The sequence below is a fragment of the Helicoverpa armigera genome, chromosome 17 (assembly GCF_030705265.1).
Source record: "Helicoverpa armigera isolate CAAS_96S chromosome 17, ASM3070526v1, whole genome shotgun sequence".
In the NCBI taxonomy this organism is placed as follows: Eukaryota; Metazoa; Arthropoda; class Insecta; order Lepidoptera; family Noctuidae; genus Helicoverpa; species Helicoverpa armigera.
In genome coordinates this window covers 1,551,992-1,578,065 of record NC_087136.1, presented here as the reverse complement: position 1 = coordinate 1,578,065, position 26,074 = coordinate 1,551,992, and the positions used below count along the sequence as shown (strand labels likewise).

The 26,074-nt window shown below is 37.3% G+C and overlaps 2 protein-coding genes across 4 annotated transcripts; one reads left to right on the top strand and one right to left on the bottom strand.

Annotated features, from left to right (window-relative positions):
• Positions 1-9,713: 9,713 nt before the first annotated feature.
• Positions 9,714-22,823, bottom strand: Impbeta11 (Importin beta11). Of its 2 annotated transcripts, none has more exons than XM_021326132.3 (17): positions 22,581-22,823; positions 20,988-21,137; positions 20,544-20,764; positions 20,186-20,345; positions 19,697-19,943; positions 19,272-19,550; positions 18,764-18,945; positions 18,338-18,520; positions 18,154-18,253; positions 17,860-18,068; positions 17,436-17,639; positions 16,896-17,088; positions 16,280-16,532; positions 15,667-15,893; positions 13,788-13,917; positions 13,405-13,624; positions 9,714-12,886 (listed from the first exon to the last, which is right to left on the bottom strand). In XM_021326132.3, exons 2-17 carry the CDS (start codon positions 21,120-21,122, stop codon positions 12,782-12,784), a joined length of 3,048 nt encoding a protein of 1,015 aa, XP_021181807.3. In that variant the 5' UTR covers positions 21,123-21,137; positions 22,581-22,823; the 3' UTR covers positions 9,714-12,781. The 2 variants fall into 2 exon arrangements, with proteins under 2 accessions (XP_021181807.3, XP_021181808.3); XM_021326133.3 differs by having other exon boundaries at positions 13,405-13,609; positions 22,581-22,822.
• A 621-nt stretch (positions 22,824-23,444) lies between these two features.
• LOC110370385 (arrestin domain-containing protein 2) lies at positions 23,445-25,441 on the top strand. Of its 2 annotated transcripts, none has more exons than XM_021326158.3 (6): positions 23,445-23,580; positions 23,887-24,027; positions 24,109-24,308; positions 24,394-24,561; positions 24,682-24,864; positions 25,147-25,441. In XM_021326158.3, the coding sequence occupies exons 2-6, from the start codon at positions 23,937-23,939 to the stop codon at positions 25,234-25,236; spliced, it is 732 nt and encodes a 243-aa protein (XP_021181833.2). In that variant the 5' UTR covers positions 23,445-23,580; positions 23,887-23,936; the 3' UTR covers positions 25,237-25,441. The 2 variants fall into 2 exon arrangements, with proteins under 2 accessions (XP_021181833.2, XP_021181832.2); XM_021326157.3 differs by lacking the exon at positions 23,445-23,580 and adding an exon at positions 23,587-23,757 and having other exon boundaries at positions 25,147-25,437.
• Positions 25,442-26,074: the final 633 nt, after the last annotated feature.

The following is a 26,074-nucleotide window of genomic DNA, read 5'->3' as shown; positions in this document are numbered from 1 at the left end:
CGTCTACATTTAAATTGAGAACGTATTTTATTTACTTGTCCTATTTTCGCCTCATACGAAATGGCAAAGGTCCTTTCAATAGATGTCCTAATACCAAGAAATTAGCCCATTACCGCTTGTCCCTGTTGAAACAAGAGCGCCTACAGTTCGTTAGTAGGGGCCAGGTCCCGATTGTGTTTAAATAATAGATGTTGAGCGCACACAACTCTAAGTTCGGGTCGTTAAAGCCCGGCCGGTCATCCGAGCTGACTACGTGACGTGCTGGACTCTACAGGGTTAATAAATTATGTGGCGCAAATATCTGACGGCTGCCGCATATGTATATTGATCTCGCATTGGTAGGGTTAGGTTTTAATTAAATTCTAGGTATTTGAATTTGAGGAACATCTCGTGGTATGAAGGATTTTATGACTATGTAACAGCCGGACGGTCGGACTATGTATGTAAGACCATCTTGTCCTGACAAGTTCCCCTCGAATTTGGGAAAGCAAGGTAAATTGACTCCTGCATTTGATGCAGAATGACCGTATCCTGGGACAGAATCATTGCAAAAAATGTATAGCTAGATTCTATTCACGATCCTGTGCGTATTGCTAAAATAAATAATTTGTGTGCCTTTTAAAAAAACTCTTGTCCTGATTGGAAAAGTTAATTCGAAAGCTGCATCATAACTGCAGAAAATAAACGGACTAAAGTAAGTATATATAACAAAAGATTTAGTAAGTAAGTAAGTAATAAATTACATAAAAACAATACGAAACGTATTATGTACTTAACTACAATATTGTGACGAGCAATTCATCACGAGAGACCTCCGGAGCGACCATTAACAGAAAACAATTACGGCCGATTGCTTCAAAAATAGCTTTAGGCAATACATTGACTGTATTGAAAAAACTGCAGGCTACTGACGGATTAATAATGTGAAATCATTCGTCTGTCGCTTTCAACGTTTTTCCAATAACTAACCAATCAACTGTGTTAACTTTGAAAGGAAATCGTTCCGCTCATTGCAAATTATATTTTTATTGAGAACTTTACTGGATAAATATTTATTTTTAATTATTATGATGGTTTCATCGTGTTATAGTGTAATGGCAACAATAAAATTAACTTTTCTATAGTTATTCTACTCTAAGAATTCCGCAAAAGAGATTGAAAAAAGTGTTGATAAAAACAAACATCCGAATTGAGAACCTCTTCTTTGTTAGGAATTTGGTTAAAAACGAATGCCATAAATTACAAACATTAATTAACTAATTGAAAACCACAGCCCGCAGCATCGGGACTAATCTCTCAAATGTCACAACAAACTGACAATAAAACAATCATAATATCCTAATTATTTCATTTGAAATTGAAACCAGTGAAATGAACAACGATATTACAATATGTTTTGTCGCTAATCATGTAGGCTTAAATTAAGAAATAAATGCCCAAAAATAACATAACGCTACTGTAGCACATCAGATTAATAAGGTAAGATATAGGTAAAGCTAAGTAAATAAGGGTGGATACAAATGAAAAATCCCATACCAAATCCAACCAGACACAGAATACAGAATCTTAGGTAAGTAGCACTTCTTAGGTGTTTGTTTATTTTGCTAAAATTATCCAGGACATTTGCGAAATCGGTTTAAGTGACTGCGAAGAGTTCAGAGTCAATGTACAGAAGAAATATTCACACAAAAAATATACCTAAAATATACCACTGGGTTCTAAAAGAGGGCTACTCACTCCCCATATCGTCCACACACGGCTAAGTTGTCCTTCGTGACAGGAATCACAAACCTTAAGAGTACCCTCAGACTGTAGACTAAACAGTCGGCCGACAGTTGATGGCAACTTTTCTTTTCTTAAGAAAATCTTGATTCCAATCTTTTTTAGGCAGTTTGATACTGACTAGGTACCTGATCTTTGTACTGTTCTTACTACCATACATCTTCATTGGATCTCTCTCCGGTCGGGTCGGATTGTCGTCCCATCGGGCTATGAGAGTGAAGGAAAAGAGAGTGCATTTGTGTCTGCGTAAATGTTCGTGCACTATAATATATCCTGCACAGCTGGCTGATCTCCTCATATGAGAACAGTCGATGTGGCCGAAATCGGCCGTGTACGCCATGACATCTTCATACTGATTTATGAGGCCCAAAAAAAATCGGGCGACTAAAAGTCTGCAGTGAGTACTGTAAGATAAGTACGGATCACGAAGAAATGAGAGAAACAGCCTCCTAACGCGTGACGTGTATTGTATTTCTCAACGCTAGGCTCTGGAGTACTGTTTGTTTTATTCGTTTCATTAAGACTGGGAGATATTTAGCTTATAATATAGAGTGCCTATAATAAGTACTACTTATATTAGTCTTACTGATGGGTATTCGGTTGTCCAGGTAGCTGGGTTGAGAAAGTCTGATAGGCAATCGCTCCATGTAAAACACTGATACTCAGCTGCGTCCGTTTCGACTGGAAGTAGACCCCAACATAGTTGGGAAAAGTAAGGATAAATGTACTTAAAACTGTAGCTAGGATTTGCCAGGGAAGAGCTGAAATTCGCCCCGAATTTAGTAGCCGGTCATACATATGCTGATAATAATAGCTAATGTGGCATTTACATTACAATCAGTTTTGTTTTTTTTTTTGCCAAAAACACATAAGAGAAAAAAAACAAAAAGCCTTTTCTTAATAAACAAACACGTTCCTTTTTTCGACATCGAGGGCTACATTCTACGTAATCGCACCGCATCCTTTGAAATTTATAATGAACACAACAATTTAGTATCAAAACTGTTCCCTATATCCCCGATGACCCGCCAAAACGTCCCGAGCAGTGGCAATTAAAAGTTACCTGAACAACTAGTTAATAGCAACTAGGTAAAACATATAGCTACAACTATTGATCTAACTTTGTTCGCTTTCGTTAATCAACAAAACGGAGATCAATTCTGCTGGAACTGACACCGGATAATATTACATTGAGTTTATCTACAATATACTATCTACAATTTATTAAATTAATAAGACAGACTAAGAATTATTTACAGTACTTACCTATAATTTTTCTTGTCTGCGCTGAATAGTAGCTTAGACATATTGCGATATTGAATACTGAAATGCCACTGAAGTAAAAGGCTTTAAGTTAGGTAACGTTTCAGGTTTCAGTATTTCGGGGTTAGGGTCTAAGATTGATTTTTGAGGAGTGGTTGAGTTTCTCTGAGGAGTTTATTCATATTTGAAGAACCTACATTATTTCTTTGGGTCCTGAAGATTGCACTCATAAAAAAGACTGTAAGTATGAGTACTTTACCACACATTACTAAATACATGTATAGTTATTACGACTCTTCAAGGTTAGGGTCTAAGATTTATTTTTGAGGAGTGGTTGAGTTTCTTTGGGGATTTATTCATATTTGAAGAACCTACATTACTTCTTGAAGTCCTGAAGATTTTACTCATAAAAGAAGTCTGTATGAGTACTTTACCACACATTACTAAATACATGTAAAGTTACTACGACTTCTCAATCTTTCGAACATCATTTAGGACAGTCTGAATTTCCCGGGTAACTGGGTTGAGGAAGACAGATAGGCAGTCGCTCCTTGTAAAACACCGGTACTCAGCCGCATCCAGCAAGACTGGAAGCCAACCTCAACATAGTTGGAAAAATGCTCGGGAGGTGATGAAGGGCAATCTGAATCTCTTCCAGACTTTTTACCTCGTTGTGACCACAAACTACAAACTTAAGCTCATCGGGTCCGCGAGTAGTGACGTCATCGTGAGCCCGCGTATCGACCGGACCTAATTAATGACACCAACACTCATTATTTTTTGTCCTTATTGCGGAACTTTAATGCTAGGGTTATACTCTGGGTCTGACTATTATTGCTTGGCATGGGTAGAGCATTTATTTAATTTACTTTTCTTTTAACGATTGGCTGATTAATGTTCTTGATGTTAGATCACAGGTGTCTAAATAACATTGGGATAAGGCAGAAAGATGATAGTGATGTTAACAGAGGCGTAATATTCCAAGAATCTAAGACCATGTTGTAAGAAAATTTACAGAATATCTCGGAAATTCTAAACCTATTCCAGAATTTATTTCACTCATAAAGATAAATATACCAATAAAAAATTTTACATTGTAATTTCATCCAAATTCCTCTAAGAAATTCAAATGACTATACATACATACACACCACGATCAGTCCGCGATGTGAGTCGTCCCGGTGACATGTTAGATTGTGCCCACCAATTCCCCCCATAGGAATTGCGATTTAAGGCGAAGACACTTGAAAGAATTTAAAATTCTGATTTACGGTTCCATAGCAAATATTTTTGCGGATTCGGTCTGATGGAGAAAAGTGCTCGCGTCTTTTGTTGAATTTAATTAAGGCAAAGTGATTGATTAATTTTCTTTATGAGTATGAAGAAATCTCAGCTTCTTTTAAAATTAATTCGCTCTTACTATCAATGCCTTTATTTACATTTCTTGATGGAAAATTCGTCATTGCTTACCATACTGACTAGCTAGACGAAGGCAACAAGGACCCAAAATAATAATAAAGTACACCTACGTCAATTTTCTCCAAAGATTAAATCGGAAAAAATAACATAAAACAGTCACAATGTCGCCTTAACCTTGCCACAATATTTGACAGCAGCTCACACAAATGAAGGGCGTCGCAGAAGGAACGCGTCACCAACCGCTGATTTGTTACTCCAATTTAATTGAACCCACCTGACGCACGTCAATACTTAATGGGAACATTCCGTTATTCACGTGTTTTGTTGCCGCTGACAGCTCGCTGATAAGAGTGTGTGGAATATAGTGGAGTATTTTGTTTGCGACCAGTTTTATTGAGTTGCGTTCAACCTGCTGAGCTGTTATGGTAGCCTGGTACACGCAGCTGGGTAATGAACTTTTTCAATAACTACATTTTGGCAAAATACGTGACATTTATTGACTCTCGAAGAAAACACATTGACGCGTGATATTTACATTTCACGGAAACATAATTTTAATCTTCCTACCAAAATACTACTAAATTCATCCTAAAATGGCATAATAAAATCCTTTCGCTATACAAAACGAAACTCAAGGACCGACATCGCACAATTAAAATGCGGCGAACATGAAAATCTGATTACATAGTTGAAGGACAACAATGTTAGCCAGATAACTTCGGGAACAGAAGTTTTGAACCAAAGAATAAATGCAAATACAACTTATGGTCAGAACTGAGTAAAGGGGACAGCGATTTCGGCATAATTTTCGCTCCATAAATTAAAGAAATAGTGGTAATTTCATTTCTTTTTGAAACACTCCTTATAATTTGCAAAATTTTGATCAGAACTACAACCACTGCACTCCCCGAATGAGTGCCAATTAAACCGATCTTGGATAGCCAGTACCATTTAGTGGCAGTAAATATTTACTGCTATAGCTGATCTCAGCATCTACGTTTATCACAACTATATTCTTTGATTTATGTGCCCGCTAATCCCATCACAAAGCACAACTATAATAACGAAACAGCCTGAGGCACAAAGCTGTTTATTTTTAAAACAAACAAAACGCTTATTACACTACACGAGACAATTTTGTTGATAACTAAATAGACCTGGAAGCGGCGACTTGGGGGCCATTTTGTTTTTAAACCACCCCACCGTGAAATCTTAGAACGGCCAACGTAATTACTACGGGAAAGGAGTTCAAAGTACGTATTTTTTTGTTTTACTTAAAATGGGCAGATTGCAGTTTCAAAATTTTGTGACACGGAAAATCGTTTATCGCATCTTTTATTTTAAATGGAATGCGGATAATTTTTGAAACTAATGACGATCTCACAGTCTTTACTTTATAATTTTTGTATTCGCTAGTTAACTAATTCTTATTTAGTGTTATGAATTAATTAGTCACTATCAAAAGGCGAAGTAAAGATATTTAATGAAATTTCGATGTAATATAAGCACAAGTGCTAATTGATCGTAGATTCTTACTACCCTTCACTGAAAACTCAAAAATAATAATTACTAATTTTCATTAGTATTGCAAACGAAACCTCTTCAGTCCTATTAAAAGTTTAATTTATTTTTAACAGTAGACTGCTCCTTAAACATTTAAAAGGCTAACTTGAATTGCGTCTTTAAAAACTTAACTTAAGTTCCATAAGCACGAAATTTAGCTTTATTTTTGAAAAAGGAAACTATATCTTAATCTTTTCTCCGCGAGCTTTTGTGATGTACTTCAATATACAAGAAAAGCAAACAAAAATACCGTAGGTAGACCCACAAAATGTTTTGTAGACTTCTATTTATTGGAATAAAACCAAGTTTACGAGTTAAGAGCTGCGGTCGCGGTCACAAAAGAGTTGGAACGACGAAGGGTAAATAAAATTGAAACAATCAACGGGAAATTATACATAAAACTGGTTCTTTTCAATTTGGAGGTTTTTTTTTACAAAAACTGTTGAGTGTTGGCGTTGTGCGAAGGAATAAGGAACAGGGAAGGGGTTTGGAGGATTTGTTAATCTTGGTGGTGAAACAAGAAATTTAAGTATGATATAATGGAAAAAGAATTCCTAAAACAATGTCTCCTTACTGACGTTGAAAATATCTTTCAATTTGCGTAAATACCACAATATTAATTAAGTTCATCAGATATCCCCCAAATTAAAACGAAATAATCTAAACCGCAAATATTTTATCAGTCAGGAGAAAAATAATTGATTTCACGGTTAGATGGAACTGACTGAATTGAGCCTACCCAATTCAGTTGGCTAACAGCTAAATAAAGTACCAGGATAACAGAACACGACTGAGGGTTAATCTTCCCAATTACATACGCCGTACGGCGAAATGATTGAGTTACTCAAGCTACAGCGCCGAAATATAAGTATTACACGGGTCCAAAAGAACATAAATAACACCTTTATCAAATAACCGCTGCGCAACCAGTAGAGTAATATTCCTCCGGTTCATTAACTAATTTATTCTTGAGAAAGTCCCGGTTATCCGGGAGTAGTCTGCAAGAAACAAAACTAATGGTGTCGGCAACACGAGCGCCTGAAGCTGTCGCGGAGGCGTGTGTCACAAGATGTGGTTGTAGCGAGTTAATTCACACGAGCATTGTAAACGAACTTTCAGAATTATGAAGATACATAGAGATAGAGCACCACGTAAAATAATTATTATAATGCTGCTTAATGAAACCTTTATCCCTTCTCAAGTAAGCTTTACAAAAACCTCGAGTACAGGCTCAGACATTCAGAGTGATTACATATTACACTGCAACGTCAACGGTACCTCCAACACCGCGGCGTCTCTGCACTAATCCCCCTCGATTTTCTATTGAGCTTAACATACAACATCAGCGACCACGACCCATTTCCCAGGAAAATTTACGAATATCTATTGAAAAAACGCCGCCGCTGCAGCGTAACGTGTCATTGGTCAAAAGTCATATAACCGCACGCTAGCAGGCCACTACTTGCGCCACGTAATAATTTATGGACGGAAGCCGGTCCGGGGACGCGGCAATTAGCCGGCGCGTAACGAACCCTTGAAATAAATATCATTTGGTGATTAATGCGAGCGGTCTGATAAATATGTTGTTATTATTCATCGGGAATACGCTGACCGTATCTGAGTTTGGTGATAAAACTGCAGTGCGATTGGATGTGAGAACTTTTGGAACCTAATTTCAGGAAATGCTTTGTCTGCCAGTACAATTGTATCCAGAATTTCGCAATAAGGAAACGACTTTCAGCGATTAGCACAATTTTCTTAACAGTGTAAGCTCCTAACTACTTTTTTACATAAACTTTAAGTCTACCTTAAAATTCCTAAATCCAGTTTAATTTAGAATGTTCTTAAGAGCATCCTTAGCGGTGAAGTCGTTATTTTCTCAGAGATATGTAGCTGTGGTTGGCTAACACCCAGCTCCTGATAACACGAAGGTTGCTCTCATGATACGCCAACGAGAATTTGATTGTAGCATACGAGGGAATAATGGGGGATGGTTATACGTACTGCTCGGCTTTTTGAATAAGTTTTCTATAAATTGAGAGACGATCCGTAAGACATTTTTGAAAAAAGTAAGTACCTATGGATTGATTTCCTTTGTATGACAGTATTTGGTGCACACTGCTGAGTTTTTAAAACGATATTCGTTTCCAATGTGTCCATTGTACATATATCCATTTAACTACCTAATTATTTATTAAATGAATCAATCAAGCAATCTGCAGATATGGCTTCATTGTATACTTCGACTAATTTACAAAAAAACAACACTTGCACAACCACACAGCCTACAATATAAACTTTAATCAGCTAACACAGAATCAATTTTCCCAAAATCCTGATTTCCACAAGTCTGCCGGTGGCGGGCTGCCAACCCTCGTGTACGTTCCGCCTTTAAAATGCATCCCCATTAGGCTGTCGGCTCTCGACGAGACTTCAGAACCCGCTGAGCGTATAAACTAAGCCAGTTTGCTTCGCGAAGATATTTCTACAGAAAGAACTGTAAAACGCAACAAATCTGGGAGTTTAGGTACGTATTCTGTTGGGAGTTGCTTTGAGTATGGTCTCGCTTTTGCCATTTTGTTTTGAGTGCTGAGGGTCGCCATTTGTGAATTAGTGTGCTTTAGCAGAATATGATATACCTAAAAGTTGAAAGTAGGTATTAGTAGGTATTGCCAATACGCATTTAAATATTGGTACCTAGTAGGTGTATTAATAATGAACGTATTTACAGTACCTACTTCCTCAGGTCCCGCCCGCACTAACTTTTTTTTGTAGTTCCATTTTTGGGATTCTGTAACCAGAGTGTAAAATGAGGCCCCAAAATGTATTGTACGGCATTTATGTTAAAAATAAATAATGAAAAGTAGGCTATATTTTCGCTAGCAAGAATCCGACTCGCACTTCACCAGTTTTTTTTCAAACATGAACAAAACACCCAAACTCTCTTAGAAGTCAGAGATGTGAAATTATTTATAGCGATGACTTCCGTTAAGATTATAACAACCATTAGAATTGATAGAATTATTAAATTATAGCTGTTAACGCCACTCCGTGCTATCGGCAAACTTTAAATGGATTACATTTAAATTAATGAGTTTGCATTCAGTTTAGAAGTTCAACAACAGAACACTGACCGGGACTAGAACCATAGAGTATGTAGGATAGAGTAATATTTGAACGTGTTAAGAAGTTAAAGCTGTTATAAGTTCGTATAATAATAATTCCAGACAAAGTTTTTGTCGTCAGAGAAACATTGCGCAAGTCGTTACGTAGAAGCCAATTTGATCCATCTCATAGACTTTCCTTATGTACTTTGAATGTGTCTAATGTATGTATCAAAAGGTACCTACTTACTAATTACATTCCACTATATGCTTTTTATGTGTCTACTGTGTGTTCCTATAAAAAAGTACTAATTAGGAGATGTAATCACACGATACACAATTAGCAATTAACGAACACCATTAAAGGAATCTAACCTGGTCTTGCATACCCTATTTTGTGACGAAAAAACATTCTTATCGGCACGGATAATGAGCTCTCGGCGGAAGAGTGAGGATCGCTTTGCGCACCGTAGGTACACTTATGGCAATAAACCAATAAATCACTTCTGCCCAGGTGAAGGTCAGGGCTCCTTGCCGATGATTATAATATGAAATGTTGCTTTCAAAAAATGAAACTCAAAGTTGGCATTGTAAAACAATTTATTTCGTCTATAATTTGCATTAGATCTAACAATAGGGATAGTCATTGCGTCGTCAACACTAGACTGGATCTAGATTAGTACTTACTAGTCTAGACGACCTGGCAGGGCTACTCTAAAAACAGTGAAATTTTGAATTTTGATTTAGTTTAACTATTCTGTGTTCCTTTGTAGTACGATGCAAATAGGGCGATATATTGGCTCAAGAGATCTTATCGCCCATTTGAAACAAAAAGCAGCACTTATAATAAAAACTAAAATAAACACAAAATCTGCTATTTCCTTCTTAAATAGCTTAGGTTTATTTATTGCGAAAATACATGAAAAAATGCAAGACATTACCAATCCATGAACTGTTAAATTGCAAGCACATACCAGGAACACAGATCTCGATAGAAGTTTAAAATTTCATATACTTACTAACAACGTGTTACGTCACAGATATTCAGGCCAACCTTATCGCTCCGTAATTATAAACTCTATATTAGTTACAATAAGAGCGAATCTAGTTTGTATTAGGACAGATAGCTTCACCGTACTATCTACGTTTTATATTCTTTGTCTAAACAAATTATTTAGATCATTAGTTTAGAGCGAGCGAAGGAAGTTTTACTATGAAGAAGAATATTTAACATGGTTTTTGTATGGAAGGGTATATTACCTCAAAACATTCAGAATTGCTCTGAACCACCTCATCAACTTATCTTGCAATGTTGACTATGAAATTGAATATTCTCAGATCGATAGTTATAAGATTGAATTGTCCCCATAGAAAAACCACGTCAAATAACAACTAATACACAAGTTAATGTATATTTATGTGCAATAAAAACCATACAGGTTATTCCCGTATATCATACAAGCTAAGATTACATACGAGCGTTAAAAAAATATGCATCAGTATTTATTTTTATATATATTTTACAATCACACATGTGGAATCGAGTTTTATCCGTACATAGTACATACATACTTTACAATAATCAAAGTAGGGTTACATGAAATGTAAGAGATTATAATTTAAAAGTACATTGCAACGAAGCAAAATACGTTTATGCTTCTTCGTTTACAAATCATGTAACCATGCCTTGTGGATCCGTAATATATTATCAAAAAAGATTAAATGAACAGGATATTTAATTCCTTTCTGAGTCAGTATTAATAAAATTAAGGATGATATAACACAATAATATTGGGTGATGGCATAAAACAGGCGAGTTGCACCATGTAGCTATAATCATAACCGACCCATTTTCAGCTGTCAAGTCGCCGATTTGACCAATTGGTAGCACGTATACGGCTGGTAAGAGCTTGGTTATCGTTATAGTGAAATGGTGCAAACTTACCCTTAGACTCCCATAAAATGAAGTTGATGTAACACGATAAATCCCAATACCATATTTTAGCCACTTTCTTCTTATTAAAAAGATTTATAACTCGAATGGTACAAAATAGGCTTGAACAATGAAAACACAAACAGAACAAAATTTTTGAAAAAACATTAATCAAATATTTAGTAAAAAAAAAACTGTAGTCGCATTAACAATACGGATCCTGTACCTATTATTTAATAACACTTTCGTATACACACTTGCTTAAGCTTAGCAAATCAATATTGACTGTTTTGTGTAACTATAGATTAAACATTTCTATCATAAGTTCTCGTTATATTTATTTCTGTTTACTTTTTATTATTACAATTTAAAGGCCATTATTAACAGTTATTTTTTCAATATCTATCGATACTTTTAAATGCTATTGAACACTCACACAATTTTTTACTTTTTATTCATTCACACAATACAGCCAAGTTGGCATTGTATATTGGCAGAAATCGATGCTCAATCGATAAATCGTAATTGCATTGATTTTTGAATCTTCGTAAACAATCTTCTGTAAACAATCGTTAAATACAGTAAACTATCATTTACCGATATAAATTTCTAGTATTTAAACTGTATTCTTCTCTCGCAACAAGTGTGACAAAGATTGGAGCTGTCTTTAAAATTAAGTGGTGTTTCTGTATACGGTCGTAACGCAACTATGTTAAACAGACATGTTCTATATTTAAAGCTACAGTATAGGAAATTGTAATAATATCACAAATACACAGATTTACCATCAAACATGTATTATGATAAGGCCAGTTTGTATGTAGAAATAAATGAATAAAATAAAAGACATACTGTTGTTAGCTGTTTTATGATAAAACTTGAAATTATTAACATAAAATGCAACACAATTGGACTAAAGACTTAAAATGGTTTAGAATCGTATTGAAATTGCTGTCAAATGTAGTCATAACAATTGTTTTTTTTTTGTCAGACAATTACCATATACATATAATGTAACTAATCAGTTAAAATAATCCAAAAATCGAGGTTCAATGTGTTGGAAGACTGATTTTCAAAGTCTACAGTCGAAAATGTAAAGAACGTATATTCGTTTCGAAGTACAAGCGATATTGAACTTTAAATACTTTTAAATAAGTGTTACAAAATGTACAAATATAAACAGCAACTCTGTCGAGTCCATGCTTACACGACGATGGGATAGAAAAGCATAGTTACATTAATAATTATTATAAATAAGGTCTGATGGTGTTAGAATGAAATCATTAGAATATTGTATTAGAGAGAATTGTTATTTTGGGGAAGCAGCCATATTGGATTTGTAATGTCGTTTCTTAGCTAGTCAGGTATTGTCATCAGAACTAGAGCGTGTCCAAATTTAAGATTCCAAGATTTTCTTACATACATAGTTACAAGCGAAACTAATATAGGAGGATAGGAGGAATATGTTACTTAATATTTGTATAAAGTTAGAAAATTGGTGTTTATCGACTTGATCATGTTTTTGGTAAGCCCCAGAATGTGATGAATTTTAAACTCGTGTCGTGTTCCGAATTTGTTCGGAAAAAAAAAGTTGTGTCCTTTTATCTAAACAGAACAAACATGCTGCAAGAGTGAAAAGCTTTAACTTAACATTATTCCAGAAGGTTCTATTCTAACACCAACAGCCGTACAATATTAATATAATCTATGTTAATATTCAGAGCGGTATGTATTCTCTTATCTGTTTCAGCGTCTCGAGGTCGGTCGATTGCACTAGACGGTCGAAGGTCTCGGCGCCCACCTGGTTCTTCAATGTCTCCAACTGTAATGTGAAATTGAAGATAGATTGTAGTTCTTGTTTTGGAAGTTATGTAAAGTGGACACATTAAATTAGATATTGTCATTTTGTCACGATAAAATGTTTTTTATAAATGATATTAATTCCTGTTTATTTTTTTACAATTAAACAGTCTGAAAGCTGGCGGTGTTACACCCCTGCGCCAGGGAGGACATGTAACGCCCCGAAAAACTCTGACACATAGGGTTTGTCAGATTTAAAAACCTGCAGCTCAGTCGATAAAAACAAGATGGGCCATACATTGGTGGATTTTGGAACTACTTCACGATAAATACTTATTTATAACCATGCATCCAGTCAAGTAGGCTGGCAGATGATAGTAGTCTTAGTGTCGGATGAGTAGAAAGTGCAAAGGTACTGGGAGCTCATACGTTTTCAGGAGGAGCATGACAAGAGGTATAGAAGACCAATGACAGCATTGTAGGACCATAATCTCTCCCTGATGATGCGTGACGTGGCAAGTACTAGGAGCGCATAACTACCTGGTGGTGTGTGACAGCGCGCAGGTCGATGGTGTGCGCGGGGTGCGTGGCCACGAGGGAACGCCTCCGCAGCTCGTGAGGAGTGTCGGCCACGCCCCCCGCCCCGCCCACTCCGCCCGCGCCCCCCGCCTCGCCCCACCTCGCGGCACCGCCCCGGCCTTCGAGAGGTGACGCCGGCCGAGACCCGGGAGGCGCTAGTAGAGCACTGTGATAAAGAGAGCTACATTGAAACTAAAATATAGATCCTTTGTTAGTGAGTTCAATAACCTATCTATCAGTCTAGATCACAAATAAGCGAGCGCATTTGTTGCCACTGGCTATCTAACCAATCTAATCACAACTTGTTATCCAAGAAAATCAATTGAAATCAATAGGAATCTCACTCTATATAGGCTCCGTTGTCCTCAACTTTCATGACGTCATTGAGTACTTCGGTCAAGTTGAGCAGTATCGCCGGGAACCGCTGCAGAACTGTTGCATTCTGTGTCGTGAGCAGGGCTGCTAGACCGAGACCTGTAAATACAGAAAATGGTTTTAATATGATGACGACTTGGACCTTACAGGGGATAAAGGGGGCTCATAAGAAACCTTAAGGTAGCTGACACTTCATAGGCTCAGCCTATGTCATATGAGTTGAGAAGCAAACAAACATATGGGAAATAAAACACTGCCGTCAATAACCTCCTTAGAAAATCTCTATCTAATCTCTCATTTTCCGTCTTTCCAAAACCACAGTTCTCAAATTGCATGTTTGTAAATTATTTTATCAGGAAATAAAGGGCTTTTCAGGTAGGGTAGGGCAGGAGGTAAGCCCGTACTGGGGGAGCTCCAGAAGCTTTTTAATGCCGTCCTGTTTGAAGGGAGAACTCCAGAGGCGTGGAGTAGGAGTGTTGTCGTCCTGTTCTTCAAAAAGGGAGACAAAACCCAGTTGAAGAACTATCGACCCATTTCCCTTCTAAGCCACGTATATAAGCTGTTCTCAAGAGTGATCACGAACCGACTTGCGCGAAGACTCGACGAATTCCAACCACCGGAGCAGGCTGGGTTTCGGAGCGGATACGGCACCATAGACCACATCCACACGGTGCGGCAGATTATACAGAAGACCGAAGAGTATAATCAGCCCCTGTGTCTAGCATTTGTGGACTATGAGAAGGCCTTTGACTCGGTTGAAATCTGGTCTGTTCTGGAGTCCCTGCAGCGTTGTCAAGTAGATTGGCGATACATCCAAGTGATGAGATGTCTATACGAAGCCGCTACAATGTCCGTCCAAGTACAGAATCAGCAAACAAGGCCCATACCGTTGCATCGAGGAGTGAGACAAGGGGATGTTATTTCCCCGAAATTGTTCACTAATGCAATGGAGGATATGTTCAAGACGCTGAACTGGAAAGGACGCGGCATCAACATCAATGGCGAACACATCTCTCACTTGAGATTTGCTGACGATATCGTCATCATGGCAGAAACGCTGCAGGACCTACAACAGATGCTGAACGACCTGGCTGAATCTTCTCTACGCATCGGCCTACGGATGAACTTGGACAAAACCAAGGTCATGTTCAATGAACATGTTCTACCGGAACCGATTGCGATACACGGCGCCGTTCTCGAAGTTGTTCGGAAATATGTATACCTCGGGCAGACATTGCAGTTAGGTAGAAACAACTTTGAGGACGAGGTGAATAGGAGAATTCAGTTGGGTTGGGCTGCATTTGGGAAGCTACGTCGAGTCCTAACATCGTCGATCCCACAGTGCCTAAAGACAAAAGTCTTCAATCAGTGCGTCCTACCTGTCATGACTTACGGAGCCGAAACGTGGACACTGACGGTACGGCTGGTCCACAAGTTTAAAGTCGCTCAGCGGGCTATGGAAAGAGCTATGCTCGGCGTTTCTCTGAGGGATCGCATCAGGAATGAGGTAATCCGTCAGAGAACCAAGGTCATCGACATAGCCTACCGAATCAGCAAGCTGAAGTGGCAGTGGGCTGGCCATATTAGCCGAAGAACCGATAACCGTTGGGGTAAACGAGTTCTAGAGTGGAGACCGCGCCTCGGCAAACGTAGTGTAGGACGTCCTCAGGCACGGTGGAGTGATGACTTGCGCAAGACGGCTGGCAGGAGCTGGATGCGAGCAGCCGAAAATAGATCTCAGTGGCGTGCACTTGGAGAGGCCTATGTCCAGCAGTGGACTGCGATAGGCTGATGATGAAAGGGCTTTTAGAGTGTATCCAGTTCAAAGTAATTAAAAAAAAAACTCACCAACAACCTTCCACCTCTCAACCTGTGTCACCAAGTTCATCTTCTCAGTCCAAACATGTAGCAACCTGTTCAGCAACTTAGCAGAATCGAAGTCATACTCGGACACACACTCGGCCGCCTCTTGTACCACTTTGTAGAAGAGGTCCGTTGATAGCAGGATGACGCGGGAGACGAGGCATAGTTGTACGGACAGTACCATTGGGAGGTCGTCGCCTTCTAGGAGACAGCTGGAAGGGAAAAATGGTATGAGAACAGCAGTTTTTTGGCGATTGTATGTTTTTTAGCAGGTTTATTAGTGGTAATGTTGAGGTTATGTTGGCAAAAATATATATAAAAGCTGGAACTATATAAAAAGATAAAGCATGCAGCGTATGATGGGACAAAGGAATCTCAGGAATTTGGTGTGAAATATTTCAAAAACTGATTTTGAAAATATGCAACAAAACATTCGGTGCAGTAAAATCTTACTTAAGTTGACTTTAAATTGTGCAAAAACAATTTTCATGAATTAACATAACTGGCAACACTTTTTTGACACAAAACTTATCAATAAACACCCTAATTCGTTGTCTACCATTTATTAAATGAAAACATATAAAAAAAAAATACTCACTGTATAACCCTAATAAGTATAGGCCAGATGACTTTAACCCCCAGGAAGGCATTCCTCTCGGGGAATGTGACACTGATGCAGATTTCCGCCATTTTGAGTACCGTAATGACGCCCTCAGTCCTCATGTCACTCAGCATGTCTTCCAGGAGGAACATGCACTTCCCTCCCGGCCCTGAGAGGAATTCCTCGGGGCAGAGGAGCGTGTAGGCTTGCATTATGTATACCACTATCCGGAGATGTTCTGATGATTGTTCTGTGGAGAATTGGTAGGTATTTTTTTAAGTGTTGTTAAGAGTTAGGTAGAAGCGTACTAATTTCATGGTTATGTGAGAGTCTATGCAAAAAATTGATTAGTAGATATACAATAGCCCACTTATAAATAAATACTTAGTAAAATCGAAGCTTAAATCGAATAAAATGCATCGTTGTTCCTTTCGTATTCCATGGTGTAACTTTAATCCGTGTTTATTAAGTATATTTCTGCTACATATTACCCAAGTACTTAATTGCTAATTGCACTGTCATCAATAACCTATTTTATATTTATCTCTCGCAACTTGTGATAATCGGGGGGACTAAAACCAATGAGTATAATCTTAAATTATAAGTGACTTACCTAATATCGGGTGTAGATTTTCAGCCAACTGCAATGTTGCAGGGTCGGCAGCTTGCGAAGTTTCTAGAACAGCCAACCACAGTTCCAGCGCGTCTTCAAGCAGGTAGACGTGGGCTGGCTCCGTTAGTTTCGTGGACTCATTCACCACGCTTAGGATCCAGGGTCGGATGTTTGGAGGACATTCGCCTAACGCCTGGGGAGAAAATGGGTATGAATTTTATTGACTGGGATGTACGAGTAGGTTAAATTCGAGACTTTTCAGCATCATTTCTATAGTCAAAAAAAAGAACAAAAATTCTTGACGTGTCTGTAGGAACTACACAGCGCTATCAGGAGTTTATGACGCGGTGGTACAAAGTTACAGCTCAAGTCAAATAACTTTGCCGTTGTGAAAGTCCACTATTTGACGCCTAGCAAAGGGTCAGTCAGAGTAGCGTTTCGCACATTTTGTCTTTTGAAACTTCGGAGTCACAAAGTTATTTGACTTGGCTGCTTCAGCACACGCTACCAGGAGCGCATATAGCCGCAGAGCTACATTACCTTGAGCAGGTGCACGAGCGCGGCGAGCGCGGCGGCGCGCAGCATGTTGTGCGCGGCGGCGGCGGCGTGCGCCCACAGCTGCGGCAGGTACGCGAACAGGGCTCCGGCACCGCCGCCCCGGGCCACGCGCGACCCGCACCTTTCCATAACGTAGGACACTACGTGCAGGACGTGCATTTTTGTGTCGCACTCTTCCGATTCCACCTGAAATCAATATTTAAACTGAGTTCCAAAAGCAAAATATTAATGGAATTATTGGCTTCATCACATTCAGATTTAAACCACATCAAATCCTTTCTCATAAGAACAGGAGTTCAAGAAACAAAGTATATATGTAGAAAGATGGCTATGTATCATTGAGACATAGGTACAATATGGAGAAATAGAAAACAGTAAGTCACTTTTACATCCCCACAGCACTTACCAGGAGTTCATAAAGCGCAGCAATTGCATGCGGGGCGTAAGGCGCGAACTGTTCGACGTCAAAGTTGAAGTCATCTATAGTACTCCTCAAGGCTTCAGCCGCTGCCAGTTTCACGGCCGCATCTTCATCTACCCGACTCAGAGGTTCTAGTAAGGCCGCATACATTGCTGGCCTCAATGACTGAGAGGCTCGAACACCACACCATTGACCTGTCATGAAAGATGAATAAAAACATTAGTGAATATCGACTTTATAAGCTGTTAATTAAGGTGGATTTTAGGATGAGTAGCTTACCAATAAGCTGACAGACTCTTCTTCGTATTATTCTGTAGTTATTGTCTTTGATTTTTAGTTCTTGACTGAGGACATTCGTGAACCATTCGTCGAAGTCAACCTAGACAAAAAACCATCAATATACAACATTATACCCACAATATTTTCGTTCGGAAATACATTTTTTTGTAAAAGTTACACTCACATCATCATACAAATCAAAGGCAGCTAATCCAACGGCGTTATAAATGGCATCTTTCTTCAGTATCCCGGGCAAGTCGTCAGGCGATATCTGTTGTGTCTGTAGTGTTGCTAACAGTCGCACTAGCTCCGGAGCTAATACGTTCCGGAACTGGAATAGCTCCATGAACAACGCTTCTGTGCAAGGCTGGGAAGAAAATATACACGTAAACTTACATAAAGTTGGTTAGCAAAATTAGGATTGGAGGGATAATTAAAAAATCATTTCCAACATCCACCATTTTCGAATACAAAACTTTTGTATCTAGTGTGTCAAATCTGACGTGAGTATAGTCTCATGTAATTTGTAAGCACACATAAAATTCCTTATTTAAAGAAAACTGCGGCAATGATAATATCTGACACATCTAGCAACTTCAAGTCTACTCACCCTCAAGCTATACTTCCAAGATTCCCCAGCCTCGTCCGTGGCAAAGCTCTCGGGCTCCGCGTCCCACAATGCTAGATCGTCAGCGCTCAACAAGAAATAGTGAGACACGAGGTGGCGACACATGTGACACAGTGTGTTGGCATCTAAGACCTCCATCTTTACTTGGTGGGCTTGGAGTGTCACTATAAGAGAAGATAAATCATTGTTGTTATAGTAAAACACCAAATAATGCAACCTTTATGCACTACTATTGCCCTAAATAACGCTAACAAATATATGACAATATCAATGATGCCTGAAAGTTCAAAGCGCTCAGGCTCCATGCCCCAGAGCACTAGGGGTGATCAGTAAAAAGTACAACACAATCATGTGAGTTGCTGACATGGTTATGGTCTACTGGACCAAGTTAGGGTGATAAATGCTTTTTTAGCCCACGTATGATATGAATAAGCCGCTAAAATATTAAAAACATCATCTAAAAACTCATTATAATTTAAAAACAACTTACATGGCTCCTTCCCCTGATCTCCTTTCGGCGGCTTATACTCCACACACTGCAGGATTCCCTTTACAATATTGAGGCACTGTATCGTGAACCGTTCATATATCAGAGCCATGCCTTGCTCAGTGAAGCAGTAGTATAGAGCGAACTCCAGTGAAGGCCTGATAAGAGGCATGTAGGAGAACGGCTGGGCACATAGTACTCCGAGAGCCACTTTAGTCAAATGTATTATGAACTTTTCACAAAGCTCCAGTGGGTAAATGCCTCTGCCTTTTAGGAGTTTTCCTGAAAAGAGGTTAGGTTAGGAAATGAAATATATTTTGTTTTTAAATAAGTCAACGGAATATGAATTTTAGCTATAGACACGGTACAGTCATTTTACTTTCACTAGGGGTGTTATATTTGATTCTTTGAAATAAAGAGATACTCACTGCATTCTAAACTGGTCTTAGCGCGGTCAAACACGACGTTCAAGAAGGCCATAGCATCCTGGCTCTCATGTGCCTTCTTAAAGCCAAACACTGTCAATTTCCTCAATATCCTGAGACATAGAAGTGCTTTCTCTAGATGTTCTGTTATGAGTTCGGTAGCTGCCCCTTCTTGAATGTGTCGGAGGAATACCTCTGTGTTCTCGTGCCAGAGTGCAAGGATGAACGAGTATACTGTGTTTGTTAGCTCCTGCGAAATAAGAGTAACTTTAACAATATACATAGTGCACAAGGGAAATGGATTTGTTATCAAAGAGGCATCTAGTACTCTATTATGTATGTAAGGAAAGATTCATAGTTTACAGTTCTTGTCTATGTAGCTTTGCTTATTCAAAATAAGCTTATCGTGACTAAACATGTATGAACAAAACGCCCCTGCTCACGTGTTAAGTTTCAAATCTCTTACTTTCAGATTATCAAAGATCCACTAACCTGGAATGTTCTTCGATCCCCTACAAGCCTTTTGGAAGCCAATGCTTTGACAACATGATGGAAGATAAGGAGTGACCTGTGTTGAACCAGAGGCTGGGGTGCTTTCAGTGCACCCATCAACTCTGGCACTAAGTCTGGCCAGTTGCCTGGGCAGTCAAACCTGGTGATTGACAAAGCTGGTTAATGAGTAGGAATAATCATTTAAAAAGCTAGAAGAAAACAAGGTTTAAAATGGCGAAAAGTTTAATATGCTGAAAAAGATTTTATCATCATCATCCTGTTATTTTAGTTAACATAAAAAGTACGTATTCAACAGGTCTACACAATATTAAACAATGTAATAGTTGGCAAACCTTACCTAGCAATTTTGGAAATCAATACAGCTAACTGAGTAGCGATCTGAGCGACTGGCTCACTCAAAATACTTGTGCTGAGGAGTCCCTGCCTCAGCTTTATCCTCTCCTCATCACTGATGGCATTGGGAGCATTCTTCCTCCAGTAACGGTCCACACCGTTTTTGAAACACATTACCGCCAACCATCTTACATTCCCGTCTATGGAGTGGTTTGATAGGACATTCTGAAAATTTAATAGATGTCTTTGATAATAGTCACACAGATAGGTTTTGAATATACATAATTGTATGACTAAAATGGTACTACATTAAATATTTTAGGTGCAGAGTGTATGATTTTAAATTTCTGAATTACATAAGATGAACGATTTTCAATATTCAATAGACATTTTTAATATAAAGGAACTAACCAGGGTAGCATCTTTTACTAAGAGAACGGTAACTTACCAAGAGAACGGAATAGAAGCCAGGTTCCAACTCCCATTCTTGTAGTTTCTTTTCAGCCGGCTTCAATACCTCTGGGTCCTGGCTGGTGGCACGGTTCAGGGTGTCCAGGACCAGAGCATAAATGTTCGGGTCCATGGCTGTGGTGATTACCTATAACAATAAGTTATAGTAAAATGTAGATTTCAAATGATTTTTGGCATTTAATAGAGGCATTGCTTGGCATTGCAGTCTAGGATTTCATTTTATTTTAAGAATTGATTTCATTTTAAATTAAAGTCTGGAAAGGTTTTTTTCTGATGAAAGAGGCTTGTTGAGAGATAACATACAATTTTATTTTTTTTAACAAACTCCCCAGAAAAAGAGAGATATATGTTTTTATACAAAGAAACATATGGAGAAGATACTCAGTTGATTTAAAATCTGTATAATTCTGTATGAAAAACTCAGAATCCACAGCTACAATAACCACAAAACAAAATGTTTTCTAAACAATGGTTTTGTTTAGACAGTAAGCAGTCTAATACAGACAAAATTGAAACCTGAAAGAATGCAACAGAAGAAAGCTGATTTTATTTTATGTGAAACATGTACATTGTAGCTCAAAAACACTTATGTATTTAACCATCAGTGTATAGTCTAATTTTAACCCAAGACAGACAATAACATTATGTATGAGCAATAAAATACATAAGTTATGACGAATTGTTAGCATAGTAACAAAAGAAAAACACTCCTCAAGATAAATTCAACTAAGGGCCGGTTTATCAATCATCAGTTAATTTCTATCTGTGGAATAAATATGGCGGTTTGACATATTTTCTATACAAAAGTTGTCAAAACATCAAACATATTCTTCAGATAAAAGTTATCTGGCGATTGAAAAATCGGTCCTAAATAAATCAAGAAATAAATAAACAAGTTTCAATGACTGTCAAGGTGATGATAAAAAGTTCTGATATAATTCTGGAAAGTGAGAGAATCAAAATATATGTTGCCTAACTGCATGATTGGAGCAACTTTCAATCTCCAAGCTTACAACAGTTTTTATTTGTAAATGATACACATGTTTCACTTTTACAGAGTAATAAACAAAAATCATTTTTGAACTTGTGTGGTGTGATAAGTACTGTGGGAGTTTGGTCTCAAGGTTGAGTGGGCTCTAGAATAAAGCAAACCTTTCATGAAAATGAAGCCCCTCTAGTTTATTAGTGGAACCTCACTGAGTGTACATAAATAAAACACCATGCATCAATAAAGTAATAGTAACATACATAATTCAATGCTGTATTTTATGGATTACAGAATAATCAAGTAAGTAACACTATAACGTAAACTTAACATGATAATATGTAAGTATACCTAACAGATAAACTTTCATGTTTTTTACATAAATGAGGTCAGCGCACCGACTGCAGAATACCGAAACATAATTCGTGTAATCACAATGTTTGCAAAGGCTAGCATAAAATGTCTTACTACCGATATTTACTGCTTTAATAGAATACCGAACATTACGTAACGCCAAAAAACTTAAACATATGCGAATTTACAAAGTATTATCAGATATAAAAAGAAAAAATCAAACAAACTCACTTTTCACCCTGAAAAGGTAAAGGGCATAACATAACCTCTCACAATTTACATACTACGCACATATCGAAGTAAACGACAGAAAACGGCACTTATTCTAAATATTTATTTAAGAATACATACAATGCACAACTAAACAAAACGATCGAACAGTTTTATTATGCCAATCATGCCGAAGTACCGATCGGAAAAATCACCACGAACGAAATTCCGATTTTCAATACTGCAAAATGTCAATTGATTAGCTGTCACTGTCATTTGTTTTCGTTCGGAAATGCTAATCTTGTGAATGTGGGTATGGAAATGGAATAATGCAAAATCTTAGCCTTTCTTTTTTGTATATGCAGGACATAATATAAGATGTAGTTGTAGAAAATAAAAGAATTTCCAACTTTTATTTGTATATAGTGCAAATCATAGGCTGCAATAACGTAATCAAAATCTATATCAACTCCAACAAGCAAACATAATAATGTACACAATAAGCTTTATCTCTTTTGAGACAATCTCTAGCACCTACTCGACCAGTGAAATGATTATTTGAAGGATAAGAGAGAGACAATTAATATAGGGAGGGGTTTATAAAATCTGTATGATATTGTAAAGCTGAAGAGTTTGTTTGTTTGCTTGAACACGCATTCTTTGCGAACCATATTTAAAAAAATATGTCAATGTTAGACCGGATAGTCCATTTTTAGAGAAAGGTTGCAGGCTACGGGCTACTTTCTAGTCGAGTACTCATACGACATGGATGCATGAAGTATGTAGTTCCCACGGGACCCGCGCGTCCTGGGGTGAACCTAATTGCTATTATTTTATTACTGATATTTTTTATAATTTTTCCCTTGCCGAACGCAGCAGTTGTAACCCCAGAGTTATATGGATCTCCTTAATATCAAATCAATTTGCAACTTTAAATCTCCAATGATTTAGGAATACATTATCTACTGTCATCATGCTTATCTTTTAGTTATCGGGGTTATCAGGTTGCCGATAGCAATAGGTAATTATGTTTTGTGTAGAGCTTGAGTAAAATTATTTTGTTGTGTGGTGCACGTTGTTTTATTTGCTATGGCATGCACCATAACATTTAATAGTGACTCCACTGGAAGTTTCTACGCTGGTGATATTGTGACTGGAACAGTTATTTTGGAACTGAAGAATGACCAGAAATTTCAAAGTAAAGTTTTTATTTATCAAACAGTTAATAACGGTTTTACCCCTTGATTGAAGATGATATAATAATATATCCCTATGAACGTGTTACGTGGATTATTTTGAAAGCTCTTCAAGAAACTGCTCTTTTCAGGTATCGATTTAAAAGTGAAGGGAACTTGCAAGGCTCAATGGACGAGGCCAATGCCAACTATGCCGTACATCAAGAATTATTCAGAAAAACAAAAACTTATTAATTTAACAATTCAAGATATTTTCAGGGAATTTTATGTTGGTGAGTTGATCGAGAGAACCCATTGCTACCAATTTTATTTTACAGTATAATCTGCTTTCACTCGACGTATTTATTTTTCAGATGGCGCGTTACCGGCCGGCATTCACCAATATCCGTTCCATTTCTCACTGCCGGCAGATTTGCCGTCGACTTTTGAAAGTTCCATTGCCAAGGTTAATTATACAGTTACAATAAAAAGTAAACCTGCTTACAAACTCAGAAAAGTAGCATCATTCAACGTTTTAGGAAACATCAACTTAAATCATGTGGAGAAAATGTTGGTACGTTAATAAAATACCGAAGCACATTTTCGGTGGGTAGTTTTTGACTGTCAAAAAACATTAATTTTGATGAATATGCTTTCAGGAGCCGTCTTTCAGCGAATTCCACAAGAAGTTTCGGAATTCAGGAAAATTCACAATTTGTGTGAAAACATACAAGGCTTTTGCACCAAAACAGATCATTCCTTTCGAAATAACACTTGTGAATGAAAAAAAAGTTAAAATACGAAAAATAAACATCATATTAATGCAGGTAGGTACCTAGGCAATATTCGGAATTATGAGCTCTATCTAATCATATGAGTATCTACTTTAGAGTACCCCCTCATTGCGAAAACAACTCCCACATTATTGAAACATTTTCGTATTTCAGAAAATACGATATGAAGTGGAGTCGGGTTACGCCGAGGAAGAAAAGGAAATGGGCAAAACGGATTATAAGAAATTTTCTTTGAACATAGCTGAATTATGTTTTTTTAACATGGAGATCCCTCAAGTTATACCTTCTAGCTTAAATGTAGTAGACCCTATGATAGACATTTCATATGCTTTTCGGGTGAGTTTAATATTAATTTTAGTTTGCTCTCAGATTACAACAAACTATCGAAAACCTTTATGTGGGACTTTTCATAATTTGCAAGCTTGTGTAGCTTATACAAAGCCTTAAACATCCGGATATATACCTACTTATTTGATAAACTTACAAGGATAGATTTGATTTGTGGTTGTTCCCAGAATATTTTTTTACCAGCACAAGATGTAGGTAGTCCTATAGGGGGTCAGGAAGTTTCAAGGACCTAAACAGGGAGTTTTAATTTCACTTTCGTTTTGTTTACAGGTTCAAGTGATATTTCCTTTCCATTTCACTTTACAAGAAGACATACCAGTCACCGTGACCACGGCACCAGTTATTCATTACGAATTTTAATTTTAACTCAAAAAGGGGGCCATCAATACGTTTATGTAATGTTTTATGTGTTCTGGAATAAGTATTAACTTGTGGTGATATGATGCAATTTAACACATCTAGTTAGGCAGTTTTACAGAAAATTAATAGATATGAAAATAAAAAGTGCCCTGTTTAGTTTAAGTTTATCTCTTGTAAATACAGATGATGTATTATATAAATAAGTAATATTTTCCACGAAGAAACTTGTTTTTAATATTCTCCTTTTATTTAAGCATTAGGTATAAATCTGATCTGATCCATTAATTAAGTACTACAAGCTTACCCAAGTAAAACTTATGCCTTAATTTCTTAGTAAATAATTTATATAAGTAGGTATGTGTAAATAGATACATATTACAATGTCAATGATCAATAATCCATCTCATCCTAAGATCAATGATACATGGTTCAATCTGAAAGCTTTCTATAAAAAAAAATTATGAGTGCTACCGGTAGATAGGAAATAATAGGAATAAATACGCTAAATGTTGTCCAATAACTCTGAAGAGTGTAAGTACTTCTTAATTTTTATCTCTCGTCTCAATGCTTTTAACTCATTTGATACTGGCCCAATAGTAATTTTAAATTTTTGTATTAATAGTAACATAGATGGCGTTACTATAGCTTCGATCATTTCTTGCTAGTGATTTTTTCAATCATAGACGCTTGATTGCAAGGCTTAAGATATAAAATACAATTTATTTCAAATTAAACGTTTCCAAAATAGTGATGATATTTCAAAATCTTTCTGGCTAAATTCCAAAATGTCTTTTATTATTTTCATCCTTGATGTTTTTTTCTAATGGCAACATTAGTT